The sequence below is a fragment of the Thalassophryne amazonica genome, chromosome 5 (genome assembly GCF_902500255.1).
Source record: "Thalassophryne amazonica chromosome 5, fThaAma1.1, whole genome shotgun sequence".
In the NCBI taxonomy this organism is placed as follows: domain Eukaryota; kingdom Metazoa; phylum Chordata; class Actinopteri; order Batrachoidiformes; family Batrachoididae; genus Thalassophryne; species Thalassophryne amazonica.
In genome coordinates, this window is record NC_047107.1 from 38,691,409 (window position 1) to 38,711,091 (window position 19,683).

General features: G+C 40.4%; 1 protein-coding gene across 1 annotated transcript in view; it reads left to right on the top strand.

Moving 5' to 3' along the window:
- The first annotated feature begins 1,377 nt into the window (after positions 1-1,377).
- Positions 1,378-19,683, top strand: part of polr3g (polymerase (RNA) III (DNA directed) polypeptide G) — a 35,117-nt gene continuing 16,811 nt past the window's right edge. Inside the window, exon 1 of the mRNA XM_034169556.1 lies at positions 1,378-1,518. Within this exon, the coding sequence (XP_034025447.1) occupies positions 1,378-1,518 (141 nt within the window). The remainder of the gene's footprint in view (positions 1,519-19,683) is intronic.

The following is a 19,683-nucleotide window of genomic DNA, read 5'->3' on the forward strand; positions in this document are numbered from 1 at the left end:
TCCCCCCAAAAAGATGTTTTTTCTTTTCTTTTGTAGATATACTAACCTGTACATGTGAAGACATTTTCAGATTATCATACAATAATAAAATTATTTTAAATCCTAAATAAGTGCAATTCAATATTCTTATTATTAATTGCAGGAGACAACAAAAAAAAATGAAGCACTTCAAACACAAACATCTATGATTGAAAGATGAAGCATGATACTTTTAATGATTTATACTTAATACTTTATACATATTTTAAGCACATTGTTTTGTACAGTACTCTGTATACACAGTACAGTACCCCCCCCCCCCCAAAAAAAGTAATCTTATAAAAACTGTAAAAAAAAAAAATTCAAGAAATTTGCTAGACTTAAATTTCAGCCTGTGTACGATCATTCCCCAAAGTTTCCGTTATTTTGGCCACTTTGCATAAAAGTCATGTTCTTTCAAATTTAGGCTCCAAATTGTATGATTTGTTGGCAAAATAGGCCTCCAACAAAATGTCTATTCCTTGGTTGACCAAGACATGTTGGGGAAGACGAGGGCATGTCAAAACATACTGACAGTAATGGGACTGAATATTATGGCTGAACTCCACTGAATCTGGAAAACGTCTTTACCTATCATCACCATCACATCACATCATCACTGTCTTGTGTTGGTAATGCATAATTCTGTGGGATTTTGGAAAAAACATTCACAAAGCGGTTATAATTCCTGCAAATACACAAACTCCTGGCATGATGTTTGTCTTTCAGCTGCTCTTGTTTTGGTCAGGGTCCCCACAGCGGATCCAGTACAGGTCTGCATTGGAATTTGGCATAAATTTTTTTGCCGGATGCCCTTCCTGACACAACTCCAGTTTTATCCAAGTAGGACTCAAGACCTACTCTGCTTAGTTTCTGAGGTCCAGTGGAATCAGACACAGAACAGTCTAGCTGCAACATTGAAAAAGAATTATTATTATTATTATTATTATTATTATATAGCTCAATTAAACAACTATAGTGGCCAGAATATTATGTGCTATATTCCCTTGTTTCTCTAGTACGATCTGGCAACATCACTGATAGTGTTGCAGCCGGTTGCAGCGTGTCACTTCCACGCTGTTCCTGCTCAGCCACGCGTTTTTTTTTTTTTTTTTTTTTTTTTTGTCAGTTTCAGCTGTGTGCTCATTGACTGCTGAAGATTTTCTCCTGGTGAAACATGATGAAACAGTCTGACTGTTGATAAGATAATAAATCCACTCAGCAATTATCCAAAGCTGTTGAACTGCACACATTTGTGGGTTGAAGAAGCAGTTCCTCAGTAAGTAGCACAGATCTTGACCTCACACTGATGCCGGCTGTGCATTAGGAAAAGCAAACCATTTTCTGAAAAGTGTTTAAATGTGTTTGTGTGGTCTGCAGGATTTGACCATGGCGGGGAAAGGGCGAGGAGGCACTGCCTTCACCTTCAGCGTCGAGGCCCTGGGCATTGGTAGGGGCAGCATGCCCGATGCCAGGGTCGGACCCAGCCCCCTTTTTCCAGTAAGTTTTGACTGCACAAATGTGAGATTTCACGTCTAATGACAGTGCTATGTTAGAATTTAATTTAATTTAATGTAACTTTTACTTAACCAGATTAGTCCCACTGAGATTGAGATCATATTTTAATTTAATTTAACCTTTATTTAACTACATTAGTCCCATTGAGGTTGAGATCTCAGGGAGACCTGGACAGTTATATAAAGTTTTCAATTCAGCTAACCTGCATTAAATGTGGGAGGAAGCCGGAAGCACCCGGAATTACATATAAATTCCACAGAATTATTGCACACAACAGTCGTAACTATCATCTTGCATCATATAACACCACTAACAATAACTAGGCAATAACAAGGCTCAGGGACAGTACCTTAAGGTGGTTGGACTGAATCTGGCAGAGCCTGTGTTGTCCCACGGCCAGTTGTATGTCGGCTGCTCCAGGGTTGGTAACCCAGAACAGCTGTACATTCACTCCCCAGGTGGCATGACTTTTGTTATAAATTGGATTGCAAAACAATGTCTGCATGAAGGACTTCAAATGTGTTTGTCTTTTAACCCTCTGGTGTCTGAGGGCATTTTTTGGACAGTTCACACGTCTGGCATAAACGTTTTATTATTGCTGTTAACAGCTCTCCCTGCATCCCAGAATCAAGTTTTATGTCTCTTTTTTTTCAGGACAACCTGTGCTTTCAGAACATACGAGGTCTGTTAGAAAAGTAACAGACCTTTTTATTTTATGCAAAAAATATATGGATTTGATTCATATGTTTTTACGTCAGCCAAGCTTGAACCTGTGTGCGCATGCGTGAGTTTTTTCACGCCTGTCGGTTGCGTCATTCGCCTGTGGGCAGGCTTTGAGTGAGCACTGGTCCACCCCTCTCGTCGGATTTTTATTGTCAGGGAAATGGCGGAATGATTTGGGCTTTGCTCCATCAGAATTTTTTCAGAAACTGTTAGAGACAGGCAGCTGGAAACCATTCGGAAAATTCATTTGGCTTTCGGTGAAAATTTTTTGGGCTTCACAGAGATTAGGAAGTGTTATTACCGCTTTAAGGACGGCCCACAATGGCGCACGGTGTGCCGCGGTCCGAGCCGCGATCGACAGTCAGAAACGACCATTTAATTTCTAAACGGATGGCTGTATGGTTCCGGGACCATCGTGTGCAATTTCTCTGGTTATCACAAGAGCTGGACATCAGCCATTTTCCGGCAGATTTCACTTTTAACAAGAGATTTTGTCATGGAAAGCCGCGCGGAGGCTTCGCGCATCACGACGGATTCGCTGATGGAGCGAGACAAAACCACCTCCGTTTTGGTCTCACAGCCATCCGTTTACAAATGAAGTGGTCGTTTCTGCCTGTCGATCGCGGCTCGGAGCGCAGCGCGCCGTGCGCCATTGTGGGCCATCCTTAAAGCGGTAGTAACACTCCTTAATCTCTGTGAAGCCCAAAAAATTTTCACCGAAAGCCAAATGAATTTTCTGAATGGTTTCCAGCTGCCTGTCTCTAACAGTTTCTGAAAAAATTGTGATAGAGCAAAGCCCAAATCATTCCGCCATTTCCTCGCAATGAAAAAACGACGAGAGGGGTGGACCAGTGCTCACTCAAAGCCTGCCCACAGGCGAATGATGCAACCGACAGGTGTGAAAAAACTCACGCATGCGCACGAAGGTTCAAGCTTGGCTGACGTAAAAACTATGAATCAAATCATATATTTTTTGCATAAATAAAAAGGTCCGTTACTTTTCTAACGACCTCATATATGTTTTTGTTATGTTTTACAAGTGTAGGTAAAGGTTTACATTCAAAAATAGCAAGGAAAAAATTAAAGCGAAAATAATTTTTCCACACACATTTTTTCAAACACACAGCAATCTATAATAAAACAAGTGTTTTGACACTTTATAAAGGTAATTGAGGTCTTGTGTGAAGACTGACAACAAAAAGGTTACAAACAATAAACACAAATACACATTTTGAACAATGTATACAAAATGGTCTATGCGTTTTGTTGTCCATTGATATGGTAAACAGTGCTTTACGCAGAGAAAGCAACAGAGTTATCCAGTAACATTTACATGCAAACTAGTGGAGCAGTCCTGATAGTTACAAACTCTTTGTTTGAGCACGTGAGATTGTCATCAGAGGCTCTCCGTGTGCTCCTGCTTTCACTGATCGCTGTGCATAATGGCTCAGGGCGCACTGAGTATGTACTAATAGTATGTACTCATTGGAGCACCCACGGGGCTATTCAAACGGGCCAACTAGTAACATATCACTCCTGAAAATGATCTTTGGCTTTTCACGTGAGGGAAATCTGCCCTACGATTGGATTTTGGAAAACTATGTGATGGTGAACCAGTTCCGATTGGACACTCACATTGCGCACCTCATCACACAGCTTCTATGAGGAGTACAAAGATGGCCAATGGCTGGCTCGAATGTCCGCAGAGTTAACTTTTCAGCAAAAAAAAAAAAAAAGTAAGTTTCTATCTCATATCATTCAAAAGTTATTTATAATTTAGTAAAGCTTGGTCTTAGCCGTCGTATATGACGGCGTCTGCCCCAGAGGTTTAACCGAGTATTTCCACTTAGTTTGGGGAGTCCACCTCTTATAGTTCTGCTGGAAAAACTTTAGCCCATTAAATATTACATTTATAAGACGTCAGCATTACAAAAACAAATGTTGGACAATTGTTTTGATTAAAATGATTGGCATTTGGCCTATGTCTAAAACAGGTTAACCCGGGCAGCACTGGGTACCTCAGCTAATATATCATAAAGCAGACAAACAGTGATATTTGAGAAGTGAAATGAAGTTTATAGGATTTATAGAAAGTGTGCAATAATTCTTTAAACAAAATTAGGCAGATACATAAATTTGGTCACCCCAACAGAAAAAAAATACATAAATATTTAGTAGATCCTTCTTTTGCAGAAATAACAGCCTCTAAATGCTTCCTATAGCTTCCAGTGAGAGTCTGTATTCTGGTTGAAGGTATTTTGGACCATTTTTCTTTACAAAACATCTCAGGTTTGTTGGTTTCTGAGCATGGACGGCCCGCTTAAAATTGTACCACAGATTTTCAATAATATTCAGGTCTGGGGACTGAGATGGCCATTCCAGAACATTGCACTTGTTCTTCTGCATTTAATGCCTTAGTAGATTTTGAGCAGTGTTTATTGAATTGAAATTGAATAAGCTTTATTGTCATTGTATAAAAAACACAATGAAATGTCGTTCGGCAACACCCCTGTGCAGCAGCTCCCTCACAGATAAATTACAATATACAATAGACTATCACATATAAAATATTTCGTCTGTTAAAAACTCAGTATAAATAAGATAATGAATATTAAATACATATTTTAAAGAATAAAACAGTGGAGGGAATATCCGGTGCAATAATAAAAACAGTACAGTGTGATCCCCAGTGCGATACAAGTAGTCAATATTCTTCTAAAAGTCTTTTCACAGCCATTGGGAAAAAGCTGTCCTTCAGTCTGTTTGTGCGGGCTCGGATAACCCGGAGCCTGCCAGACGGGAGGATGGAGAAGAGGGAGTGTCCCGGATGGTAGGGATCATTCGTGATCTTTGTGGCCCGTCCGAGAAGACGTTTTGAGTAAATCTCAGCCAGGGATGGGAGCGAGCAACCGATGATCCGGTGAGCTGTTTTAATCACTCGCTGAAGCTGTTTCTTCTCACATGCGGTGCAGCTGCCGTACCACACCGTACATCCATATGTGAGTACGCTCTTGATGGTGCAGCTGTAGAAATTCTTCAACAGAGGCAGAGGCAGATTGTTCTTTTTCAATGTTCTTAGGAAAAATAGGTGTTGCTGGGCCTTTTTAACCATATTATTGGTATTGGCTGTCCAGCCAACTTCCTCAGAGATGTGTAGTTCTAGGAACTTGAATTCTTGGACACATTCCACCCGTTCCCCTTTGATCATCAGAGCATGGTGAGGTGTAGCCCGCGCCTTCCGAAAGTCAATTATTATTTCTTTCGTTTTCTTGGTATTCAGGTCGAGATGGTTTTCACTGCACCATGTCACCAGTGAATCCACTTCCTCTCTGTAGGGCGTTTCATTGTTGTCACTAATCAGTCCCACGACTGTCGTGTCATCAGCAAATTTGATGACAGAGTTGGTGGCGCTGTGAATAGCAATGCAGTCATGGGTGTATAGTGTGTACAAGATGGGGCTTAGTACACACCCTTGTGGCACGCCAGTGTTGATGATAGTGGAAGTGAATGTGGCGTTGCCTATTCTCACATACTGCCATCTGTTTGTCAGAAAGTCCTTAATCCATAGGCATAGCGGGGTTCCAAGCTTCAATGCCTGCAGTTTGTTGACAAGCCTACTAGGGCTGATGGAATTGAACGCTGAGCTGAAATCAGCAAACAGCATTCGGACATAAGTGTTTGGATTTTCCAAGTGGCTGAGAGCAGAATGAAGCGCAATGGAAACTGGGTCATCTGTGCACCTATTGGACTTGTATGCAAACTGGTGCTTGTTGAGGCCGGGTGAAATCTTGTCCTTGATGTAGTTGAGCACCAGCTTTTCCATACACTTCATTATCACTGGTGTCAGAGCCACCGGCCGGTAGTCATTCAGTCCTGAAATGGCAGAGCATTTGGGCACAGGAATGATCCTGGCAGTTTTCAGGCAGGCGGGGACTGTGGTCTGCTGCAGTGATTGATTAAAAATCTTTGTAAACATGTCAGCCAGTTGGTAAGCACACGACTTCAGCAGCCTCCCTGGCACGTTGTCGGGCCCAGGTGCCTTGCTGATATCGATCTTCCTCAGTACCTGCAGTACCTGGTGCTGCTGGATAACAAGGGGCTGACTGTAAGGTGATGTTGGTGGCAGCAACAGGGATCGTTGTCTTGTTGAAACAGCCAGCCCCGGTGTCGCAGACTGAACGGTCCGCCCCTAAAAATTGGCCCGCCTTTTGCATCTGTGCATGCATCATTTCAGACCACAGCAGCACGTCTGAGATGGAGTCTCTTCACCCAAAGCAATCAAACGGATTAATGGGATTATTAACCATCAGATGATAAAAAAAACCTTTTAAATCATTCTAAAGTCAGTTTTAAGTAGAAACAAGGCTGTTTTAAGTAGAAATGAGGTGATATTCCGTGACACTTTGAAATGTCCGATGCGCAGTGAATGCATCAGCTACCAGCTCATTTAGCCACGGCGCTCTGATTACTTTGATGAAATAATGCTGAATTTATGTGGAAATGATTGTTGCACAAAAGCTTCAGATATCTGTTGCTGAGATGGATGATGACTGGAGTGCAGTTTGAAGCAGAAACGAGGTGTTAAGCTATGAACCGCATCATCAAGAGGGACCGATTTTTAGGGGGACCATTTGGTCTGTGACACCGGTGCACCTTCAACTTTGTTGCTGATTCATGAACATTGTTCTCAAGAATCTGTTGATTTCGACTGGAATCCATGTGACCCTCAACTTTAACAAGATTCCCAGTACCTGCACTGGCCACACAGCCCCACAGCATGATGGAACCACCTACAAATTTTACTGTAGGTAGCAAGTGTTTTTCTTGGAATGCTGTGTTCTTTTTCAGCCATGTATATCACCCCTTGTTATGTCCAAATAACTCAATTTTAGTTATTTTAGTTAGTTAAGTTAGTTACTTAAATAGGACTTATTATACACAAGTTTGTTGCTGCTAAGTAGCAAAGTGCTGTTTTTGTCAAATATATGCATTATGTTTTTTGCAGATATAGATTGTAAAGGAATACCTTTTGTCATTTTATTAATGACCAAATAAGTGACAGCAGTCTCATGTAGTTGTAATGTAAAAGTTATGGCACCCCTGATGATTTCCATGATTTTCCTTTATAAATCATTAGTTGTTTGGATCAGTAATTTCAGTTAAATATATCATATAGCAGACAAACACAGTGATATTTGAGAAGTGAAATTAAGTTAAAAAAGTGTGCAATAATTCTTTAAACAAAATTAGGCAGGTGCATTTGGGCACCCCCAACAGAAAAAAATACATTAATATTTAGTAGATCCTCCTTTTGCAGAAATAACAACCTCTAAACACTTCCTATAGCTTCCAATGAGAGTCTGGATTCTGGTTGAAGGTATTTTGGACCATTCTTCTTTATGAAACATCTCAGGTTTGTTGGTTTCCGAGCATGGACAGCCCGCTTCGGCAACAGTGATTCCCCCGGGGTGACATTCCTTTATGCTGCCTGATAAACCAGTCACCATTTGTTTTGTTATACATCTGTGTAGTTAATACATTTATCTTTACAATTGTGTGAAAAATTTGCTAAGTCATTTTTTATTCTTTTTATTTTTGGTTATTTTTACTAGAAATAATGAATTTAAATTTACTAGAAACAAATAACAAATTTAAATTTCATTCATACATAAAAATTTCTCAAATCTATAAAATTCCAGTAGAATTACATATAAATTCCACAGAATTATTGCACACAACAGTTGTAACTATCATCTTGCATCATATAACACCACTAACTATAACTAGGCAATAACATAGTTAACTGGACAGTCAACAGATGTGCAGTGTTTATCATTTATTACTACATATACTTGTAATCTAGTATGAACAAGCTAACCGAGCTATCGCGTAACTACTTCAATGTCAAGCGCGTTTATCCCATCAGTATCCACAGATACAAACCTTCTGCTCTCTGCCATGATGTCGTCTGCGACCATTCATGCCTGCGCATGCGCGAAACATTGTTGCCCCGTTATGACAAAATCGGTCCACAATCACTCATAATGTTGCCCGAAATGGTGCAGAATCAGTCAATAATGTGGCTATTGTTTACTTTGGATGATTTATTGTGAAAGGTATTGCAGTTATTACATGCGAATCATACATCTGACTGAAATCCTTTGTTCTGATTGGCTAATGTACAGTAGTGCTATGTGACTAAAAAGATTAATCCAGGTTTTGAGTACATTTCTTATTGTTACATGGGAAACAAGGTACCAGTAGATTCAGTAGATTCTCACAAATCCAACAAGACCACGCATTCATGATTTGCACACTCTTACTCAAAATTAGTAAAAAAAAAAAAAAGAAAAAGAAAAGGGGGTGTTCACAATAATAGTAGCATCTGCTGTTGATGCTATAAACTCAAAACTATTATGTTCAAACTGCTTTTTTAGCAATCCTGTGAATCACTAAACTAGTATTTAGTTGTATAACCACAGTTTTTCATGATTTCTTCACATCTGCGAGGCATTAATTTTGTTGGTTTGGAACCAAGATTTTGGTTGTTTACTAGCGTGCTTGGGGTCATTGTCTTGTTGAAACACCCATTTCAAGGGCATGTCCTCTTCAGCATAAGGCAACATGACCTCTTCAAGTATTTTGACGTATACAAACTGATCCATGATACCTGGTATGCGATATATAGGCCCAACACCATAGTAGGAGAAACATGCCCATATCATGATGCTTGCACCACCATGCTTCACTGTCTTCACTGTGAACTGTGGCTTGAATTCAGAGTTTGGGGGTCGTCTCACAGACTGCCTGCGGCTCTTGGACCCAAAAATAACAATTTTACTCTCATTAGTCCACAAAATATTCCTCCATTTCTCTTTAGGCCAGTTGATGTGTTCTTTGGCAAATTGTAACCTCTTCTGCACATGTCTTTTATTTAACAGAGGGACTTTGCGGGGATTCTTGCAAATAAATTAGCTTCACACAGGCGTCTTCTAACTGTCACAGCACTTACAGGTAACTCCAGACTGTCTTTGATCATCCTGGAGCTGATCAATGGGTGAGCCTTTACCATTCTGGTTATTCTTATATCCATTTTGATAGTTGTTTTCCGTTTTCTTCCACGCGTCTGTGTTTTTCTTTTGTCCATTTTAAAGCATTGGAGATCATTGTAGAAGAACAGCCTATAATTTTTTGCACCTGCGTATAGGTTTTCCCCTCTCCAATCAACTTTTTAATCAAACTACGCTATTCTTCTGAACAATGTCTTGAACGTCCCATTTTCCTCAGGCTTTCAAAGAGAAAAGCATGTTCAACAGGTGCTGGCTTCATCCTTAAATAGGGGACACCTGATTCACACCTGTTTGTTCCACAAAACTGACGAACTCACTGACTGAATGCCACACTACTGTTATTGTGAACACCCCCTTTTTCTACTTTTTTTTTACTAATAGCCCAGTTTCATAGTCTTAAGAGTGTGCTTGTCATGAATGCTTGGTCTTGTTGGATTTGTTAGAATCTACTGAATCTACTGGTACCTTGTTTCCCATGTAACAATAAAAAATATACTCAAAACCTGGATTAATCTTTTAGTCACATAGCACTACTATTATTCTGAACACTACTGTGTGTGTGTGTGGTTGTATATATATATATATATATATATATATATATATATATATATACATACACCTTTATTTAACCAGGTAAAAAAACTCATTGAGATTAAAACCTCTTTTTCAAGAGTGACCTGGCCAAGATGGCAGCACAAAAGCAAAGTGGTTACATCAAACACAAGACACACACATTCGAAAACATAATTGCAATACATAGTTACAAAATGCAGTTACACAATCCATTTGTCCTTAATTCTCTGTCCTTTATGATTGTTTTAAATTCTCCCAAAGTTACAAGATGTGTCAATTTGAAGTCCTTCTTTAAAATGTTCCATGTAGACGGAGCAGCAACTTTAAAAGCCTTTCTGCCCAATTCAGTTCTGACTCTTGGGACCTGCATCAGTATAATGTCCTGAGAATGCAGGCCATAAGCACTGAGGTTACTACACATATATGAACACAAATATGAAGGCAGAAGTCCAAGAATACATCTATAGATAAAAAATCAGCCAATGACAGAGTCTATGAGCAGACAAAGATGAACAATGTGTGGTGGCATATAATGAGCAGTGATGTACATGACAACTGCAACCAGTAATAAAACGTAAAGCACAATGGTATACAGTATCCATTTTCAGTAAAAACTGATGAGCATTCATAAAAAGCAAGTCTCCATAGTCCAACAAGGACAGAAAGACTTTGATGGTCAGTTTTTTTTCTAGCTTGCAAAGAAAAACATGATTTATTTCTAAAAAAGAAACCCAGTTTCAATTTCAGTTTAAAAATAAGTTTATCAATATTCAATTTAAAGGACAAGTTCTCATCAATTAAGATGCCCAAGTATTTGTAAGATGTGACCGTTTCAATTTCTGCTCCATAAATGGTTGACAACCTAAGAAGGGGAGATGGAAGCTGCTTGCCATTGGAAAACAGTCTTTGATTTGTCTGCATTCAGCACCAGCTTGAGCTGTTTCAAACAGAGCTGAACAGTGTCAAAGGCCAAATGCAACAACGCAAATGATTTTAAGGCTGAGGAAGCGGAACAGTAAATTATAGTGTCATCAGCATAAAAATGCTACGCAGCATCAGACAATCATCACAAAGATTATTTACATAAATTGTAAACAACAAAGGCCCCACTATAGAGACTTGAGGCACTCCCTTTTGCAAAGGCAGGAAAGAAGAAAAAGACCCAGCAGCCTGAACTCACTGCGTTCCCTCTGATAAATAATTGGAGAACCAGTTTAAGGCCCGGTTAGATAGCCCAATCTTGTGGAGTCTATCTGCCAGGACGGCATGATCGACTGTATCAGATGCCTTTGACAAATCTATAACAAGAGCTGTGCAATATTTTTGACCATCTAGTGCCTCTATGATGTCCTTTACCATGTTAACAGCAGCAGTTATTGTACTGTGCTGTTTTCGAAAACCCGACTGGTTTTGTGAAAGGAGACAATGATAATTTAAAAGGTTTTGAGTTGTTCACTGACCAACTTTTCTAGAACTTTAGAAAGAACACATAATTTGGAGATTGGCCTATAATTGTTAACCAAGGAGGGGCCACCACCTTTCAGCAGGGGAAAAACATAAGCCGACTTCCATACTTTCAGAATCCTATTTTGGAAAATAGTTAAATTGTAAATATGACACAGAGGCTCTGCTATAAAATCTGTAGCTGACCTCAAAAAAGGCTCAAGATTGTCAGGACCTGCAGGTTTGGATTGATCCAGTTGTTTTAGAACCCTAAGGACCTCAGCTACATCAAATGGAGTCAGATCAAATCCTGAAGCAGTAGTATTAATAAGTGGGGATTGAAGGCAAATCCCTTGCACATTAAGTTGATGTGGGTGTAAGGACTCAGAGATCCTGAAGAAACAAAGTGCTCATTAAGATGATTTAAGAATGGCTGTTTTGTCAGCTAGAACATGTGCATCATTTACTATGCAAGCAGGCAGTTCATCTATGGTTTCATCCCCAAATGAAGACTTGACTACTTTCCAAAACTTCTTAGGATCATTTAAATAACGAGTAGTTTTACCCATATAAAAATTGGACTTAGCCTTTTTAACCAAGGAAGTAAAGGGATTTCTGAGCTGTTTGAAAATCACCCAGTCATCTGGGGATTAGATTTTCTGGCCTTAGCCCAGGCATCATCACATGCTTTAAGGAGACTGGGAAGCTCAGGTGAAAACCAAGGATTATTTCTACCTTTCGCTCTAAATTTGCAAAGTAGGGCCTGTTTATTTATAATACTACAAAAAAGCTTCATAAAAGTAATTCCAGGCAAGCTCTACATCATTAAAAAGTGTGATCTTGGACCAGTCATAATGCCATAACTCGTGGTAAAAACCCTGTTCACAAATCTGTTTAAAATTGCGTTTCATAATAATACTTGGCCTTGTTTTGGGGAGCTTTGCTTGTCTAATAGTGGCTATGACACAATGATCACTCAAATCATTTGCAAAAATACCAATGTCTGAGTACGATACGATTTTATTGTCCCTTCCTGGAAATTTGTGTTGGACTGCAAGAGCTGCACAAATAAAACTGCCATGCCATAATTACATAACTCATGCATATTGCACATAACTTGATACATACACCAATATTGCACATAGCCCTTTTGCACAGTTGGCTCATACATATTGCACATATCCCTAATACACATATCCAAATTGCACATACCCCTATTACACAGCAGTCTCGCACAAATGATTCATGCATATGACTCATATCCCTAAACACATACCCCTATTGCACAGTCGTCTCCCACATATGGTTAAAAGGAAAATGCTGACAATGAATAAATAACACTGAATAGCAATGCCACCATGTCAGTAATGCACAATCCTACTACCTATCCCAGGAACCATTATTAAGACTCTAATTGACGTGGGCACAAATGAGTTTTTAAAGTGATTCAGTCTGCACTGAATCGCTTTAAAACTCTGACTCTGTATCACCTACCAGATGGTAGGAGTTCATACTCAGGATAGAGGATGTGGGAAGGATCCGACAAAGCTCACTGTGCTTGTTTGAGAACAGACTGTTCATACATGCAGGGAAGAGTTTCCAGTCCTCCCTACAACTTTCATAGCAGTCTTCACCAGATGAGCAAGCTTAGATTTTAACTGGACAGAGAGATTACCGTACCAAGATGACATCCCATACCGGTTAATACTTTCCAAAACAGCCTGATAAAACAGAAACAAGATGTTCCGATCAACCCCAAACACCCTGAGTCTGCGCAGAAAATATATCCTCTGCTGTAAACGGGGGCATAATTATTGACGTGTTTCCCAGCTAAACTGGTTATCTAAGTAAATGCCTAGATACATGTAAAAGCTGACCTGATTGATTTCTTCATCATGGATTACCAGAGGGGTATGATCACCAATAGAACGAGGGTCAGTTATCATCTCCTCAGTTTTCTTTACATTTATGGTAAGAAAGTTGGCATCACACCAGTGGACAAAAGACTGCACCTACTTAAAATACAGTGATGGATCTGAGTCGTTGTAAAGCAGACTGAGGATGGCAGTATCATCAGAAAACTTAAAAACATGGTTTCCATGAAAGTGGCTAATGCAATTGTTAGTATAAAGAGTAAAAAGAACAGGCGAATTGACACAATCCTGAGGTACGCCAGTACTGATTTTTTTGGGGGGATCAGAGATAGTGTTATTAACTCTGACATTTTGAATTCTATCTGTTAAAAAAGAATAAAACCGTTTTGTAATTACAGGGTTTACTGACAGATGAATTAGTTTTTGGATCAGTAAATGAGGCTGTAATGTGTTAAAAGCAGAACTAAAATCAATAAATAAAAGACGTGCGTAAGCCTTTGGGTCTTCAAGATGTTTTAGTGACAGGTGAGTGATGCCATTAATGACATCGTCTGTGCCCCGCCCTCTCCTGTAAGCAAACTGCAGAGGCTCTAGATCTGAATTTATCTTTGACTTTAAAATAGACACCATATATTTTTCTAAACATTTCATAACAACAGAAGTTAAAGCTACAGGTCTAAAATCATTGTTAATCGTTGAGCAGGGTTTTTTGGGGACTGGAACAATAATTGATTTTTTTCCAGAGTAAAGGAACTATGTGCTGGTCTACAGATTGCTGGAAGACCGGGTAACAGGCTGGTGTGAGCCCCTATGCAAAAGTCTTTAAAAGTATCGTATCGTAAATAGGGCTGTCACGATTAGGAATTTCTGGAGACGATTAATTGTCAGACAAATAATTGCGATTGACGAATATATTGGCTATTTTTTTCTTTTTTTCCCCTTCTTTATATTCTACTATCGTAGTATAATTACACAACTCTGGAAGAACATTTGGCTTCTGTGAGTGGAAAAACTGGGAATAGTGCAACATTTTTATTTTCATCTTCATTTTACATACAGTCCCAACTTTTTCTGATTTGTGGTTGTTTCTGTTGCATTTCTGAAATTGTTTCTCCTCATCAGTCACGTTTTGTGCTTAAACACTATATTAAGCTCAAGATTGAACAAATAAATACCTTTGGAAAATAACAGCTGTTAAAGTTCAGAGTTCTCATCTGCTTTTTGTGATCTGTGCATCTGAACATCACCACAGCTTCTCCACGTTCATTCATATATTCTCATTTTTTAAAAATGTTTTTAAAGGTATTTAACCGTTTATTTCATCTCATGATCTCATAAATTCAGTATACGACGCGCACATGGTGTGAACAGGACGGTAACGGCAGAATCACACCGGGAGAGAAAGTTCAGAGAGAAGTAAAAGCAGCTCCAGGTTTTGGTTTTGTTTTTTTTAACATGTTCACTCGGGTTAAATCCTCTCTCTGCTCCGCGCTCCCTGTGCACTGATGGTTCTCAGCAGGCTAACGTGTCGTGCCTCCATTCAGGAATCTCCCTCCCCCACCCCCTCCCTCGCAGTCTGCAGCCTGTTGACTCCGCGCGCGCGCACACACACACACACACACACGGACAGCTCCTTCGGTAAACCTCCGCATTTTAGAGAGCTTTGAAGAAGACAGCAACTGTTTTAATCGGGCCGTCTTATCCAACGGCTGGACAGATCGCTCCTCAGCCTCCATGTTATTGTCCTGCCTTAAGAGGAGAGCGAAACAGAGTGAGCGAGGCTGCAGCACAATGACGTCAGATTCTGTGACGTTTTATGCTTTGTGGATAAAATAAATAATTCACAGTAATCGTGAATTTGAAAATAATCTCGAATATGAAAAATAATGGCGATTGGCGAATATAGTAATAATTGTGACAGCCCTAATCGTAAATAATTTGCAAAAATACCAATGTCTGAGTATTTATGAGGAGAGTTAGTTAAAAATAAATCAATGAGAGGATTTCTCTGGACATTTAAGGTTTGGGTGCGTTGAACCATTAACTAATTGTGTTAGGTTAAAAGAATCACAAATAGATTTAAAACCATCCGAAACAGATGAAAACCAATCCAAGTTCAGATCTCCCGTTAGTAGAACCTCATTGAAGTTCAAAATCAAAAGCTAATCACTCAGTGATGACAAAGTCTCACTACTAGAAGATGGTGGCCTGTAGAAGCCTACAACAGTGAAAAAGTGGTCATTTTGAAGCTCCAATTTCGGAGCAAGAAATTCTAATTGGCTGGCGGGAAATAGATAACTGAACAGTAACTTTAAATTTTTGTTTAACATATACTAGGTCTGTTAGAAAAGTATCGGACCTTTTTATTCCTGATGGATTTGAATCACGTGTGCTTGCATGAGCCAACCTTGAACCTTCGTGCGCATGCGTGAATTTTTTCACGCCTGTGGATTGCGTCATTTGCTTGTAAGCAGCCTTTGTGTGAGGATGGGTGTAGTCTCTCGTCGTTTTTTCTTTGCAAGGAAATGGCGGAACGACTGGAGCAGCGCGACTGCATCAAATTTTGCCAGAAACTGGGCAGCAGCCAGGTGGAAACCATTCGGATTATTCAGACGGCTTTCGGTGACGATCCTCTGGGCATCACACAGATTAAGGAGCGGTACAGCCGGTTTAAAGACGTCCGCACAACGGTGGAGAGCGAGCCACGCTCCGGTCGGCCATCAACATGTTGAAATGACCAGATCACTCCAACGTGAACGCTGTGGTGATGTGGGACCGTCGTGTGACTATTCGAGAAATTGTGAAAGAGGTGGACATCAGCACTTTTTCGGCACATTCCACTGTGACAGAAGATTTTGCCATGAAAAGAGTTGCAGCGAAATTCATGCCGATGGCTTTGGCACGAAGCTGATGGCGCAGCAAAAGGGCCACCGTGTTGATTCCTCACAGTGTTGTGACATACCCAGCTCGTCCACAATTTCTCGGATAGTCACGCGACTGAAAAGCCAGGAAAGCCGCCATTTTATTGATTTTTCAACTGTCTGATATACAGTGAGGAAAATAAGTATTTGAACACCCTGCGATTTTGCAAGCTCTCCCACTTAGAAATCATGGAGGGGTCTGAAATTTTCATCTTAGGTGCATGTCTACTGTGAGAGACATAATCTAAAAAAAAAAAAATCTGGAAATCACAATGTATGATTTTTTTAAATAATTTATTTGTATGTTACTGCTGCAGTAAGTATTTGAACACCTGTGAAAATCAATGTTAATATTTGGTACAGTAGCCTTTGTTTGCAATTACAGAGATCAAACATTTCCTGTAGTTTTTCACCAGGTTTGCACACATTGCAGCAGGGATTTTGGTCCACTCCTCCATACAGATCTTCTACAAATCTTTCAGGTTTGGAGTTTCAGCTCCCTCCAAAGATTTTCTATTGAGTTTAGGTCTGGAGACTGGCCAGGCCACTCCAGGACCTTTGAAATGCTTCTTACGGAGCCCCTCCTTAGTTGCCCTGGCTATGTGTTTGGGGTCATTGTCATGCTGGAAGACCCAGCCATGACCCATCTTCAATGTTCTTACTGAGGGAAGGAGGTTGTTTGCCAAAATCTCGCAATACATGACCCCATCCATCCTCCCTTCAATACGATGCAGTCATCCTGTCCCCTTTGCAGAAGAGCACCCCCAGAGTATGATGTTTCCACCCCCATGCTTCAGGGTTGGGATGGTTTTCTTGGGGTTGTTCTCATCCTCTAAACATGGTAAGTGGAGTTGATTCCAAAAAGCTCTATTCTGGTCTCAGCTGACCACATGACCTTCTCCCATGCCTCCTCTGGATCATCCAGATGGTCACTGGTGAACTTCAAATGGGCCTGGACATGTGCTGGCTTGAGCAGGGGGACCTTGCTGCCCTGCAGGATTTTAAACCATGACAGCATCATGTGTTACTAATGTAATCTTTGTGACTGTGGTTCCAGCTCTCTTTAGGTCATTGACCAGGTCCTCCTGTGTAGTTCTGAGCTTTCTCAGAATCATCCTTACCCCACAAAGTGAGATCTTGCATGGAATCCCAGACCGAGGGAGATTGACCGTCATCTTGTTTTTCTTCCACTTTCTAATAAATAATCATAACAGTTGTTGTCTTCTACCAAGCTGCTTGCCTGTTGTCTTGTAGTCCATCCCAGCCTTGTGCAGGTCTACAGTTTTGTCCCTGGTGTCCTTAGACAGCTCTTTGGTCTTGGCTATGGTGGACAGGTTGGAGTGCGATTGATTGAGTGTGTGAACAGGTGTCTTTTATACAGGTAACAAGTTCAAACAGGTGCAGTTAATACAGGTAAAGATTGCAGAATAAGAGGGCTTCTTAAAGACAAATTAACAGGTCTACGAGGTCTATTAGACAATAAACCGACCCTTTTATTTTTTTTAACTATATGGATTTGAATGATGTGCGATTCCACCAATCATGCTTGAACCCGTCGGTGACGTCATTTCCCTGTAGGCAGGCCTTGAGTGAGATGTGGTCCCGCCCTCTCGGCTGAATTCCTTTGTTTCACACGCTGCTCCAGACGGCGCGCGTTGCTTTATCAAAATTTTTTCTGGACCTGTGAGGAATATCCGAGTGGATATTATTCGAGAAATTAAGCTGGTTTTCGGTGAAAAGTTTAACGGCTGATGAGAGATTATGGGGTGTTTCTGTCGGTGTAAGGACTTCCCACAGAGCGGGACGTCCTGCAGCGCTTGCAGGCGCCGTCGTCGGCCTGTTTCAACCTGAAAACATCCTAATTTAAGGCTTAATTCACCCAGGACGTCGTGAGAGAACAGAGAAGATTCAGAAGAGGCCGGCATGAGGACTTTATGCAGACATTCCACTGTTTAAGGACATTTTTTAATGAAAGACGTGCGCGCAAATTTGCCGAGTCATCACGACAGGAAAAACACCTCCGTGTTGAAAACCATTTGTAAAATTCAGATGGCTTTTGATGGCTTTCAACAAGTGAGTAACTGAGAAATTGTTTAACAGCTTGGGCATGTTCCAACTTGCCCATTAAGGTTTCCAACGGAGGTGTTTTTCCTGTCGTGACCCCCCGCACGTTCTTTCATTACAAAATGTCTGTTAACAATGGAATGTCCGAATAAACTCCTCATGCCGACTTCTTCTGAAAGTTCTCTGTTCTCTGACGACTTCCTGGGTCAACAGAGCCTGAAATGTGGAAGTTTTCAACTTGAAACGGCGAGACGCTGCCGCCTCGAAGCGCAGATCGCCGTCAGGCGCCGTGGGCCGTCCTTACGGCGACACTACCAGACCAAAATCTCTCATCAGCCGTTAAAATTTTTACAGAAAACCAGCTGAATTTATCGAATGGTGTCCACTCAGTTGTGCCTTACAGTTTTGAAAAAAATTTGATCAAACAAAGCAGCAGTCTCTGAGCCATTCCTAAACAATGAAAAAAACGACGAGAGGGTGGGCGACTCCTCACTCAAAGACTGCCCACAGGCGAATGACGTAACCGACAGGCGTGAAAAAACTCTCGCATGCCCACGAGGGTTCAAGCATGTCTGATGTAATCACACGTGATTCAAATCCATATGGTTTTTGAAAAAAATAATAAGGTCGGATACTTTTCTAATAGACCTCGTATGTGAGCCAGAATTCTTGCTGGTTGGTAGGGGATCCAATACTTATTTGCAGTAGTAACGTACAAATAAATTATTAAAAAATAATACATTGTGATTACCGGAATTTTTTTTTTTTTTTTAGATTATGTCTCTCACAGTGCACATGTACCTAAGATGAAAATTTCAGACCCGTCTGTGATTTCTAAATGAGAGAACTTGAAAAATCGCAGGGTGTTCAAATACTTATTTTCCTCACTGTAACTGGGGTCAAAATGCATAGAACACTGCCATCTACTGGCGCCCAGATGCTCAGACCCTTACCCATAATCATTTGCGTACCAGTTTTTTTTTCGCTCACCAGAGTTGCTGCTGTTTAAACAACAGAATCCACGATGGCAATTGTAAATGAACATTACGCAACCAAAATGTACATTTTTATTTCTTTAGCTGCTGCAAGAGGCTGCAACAACTCAGTCGCGCAAAGGATTATGGGATATCTCAATAATTAGGACAAATACTGCCATGAACACTACTGGCCAGTAGATGGCAGTAGAGACCGTGAAATCTTGACAAAACAAATATTCCAAATTATCCGTGTACTATGTGTAATCTGCATGGAGAAGCAGCCTGAGCTTCTTCTGGCATTTTTACATAAAACATACACAATAATGTCTATAAACCCAGAGAATATATTCTCACGAGAGTTTTAGACACAATATACAAAGAGTTTAATGCTGTTGACCATGTGGAGCCTGATCAGAGTGTCTGAAATGCATTTCTCCTATGGTGACAGCACTGAGATTACCCATAACGCACCTGGACCTAGCATGTCCACACTAAAACCTTC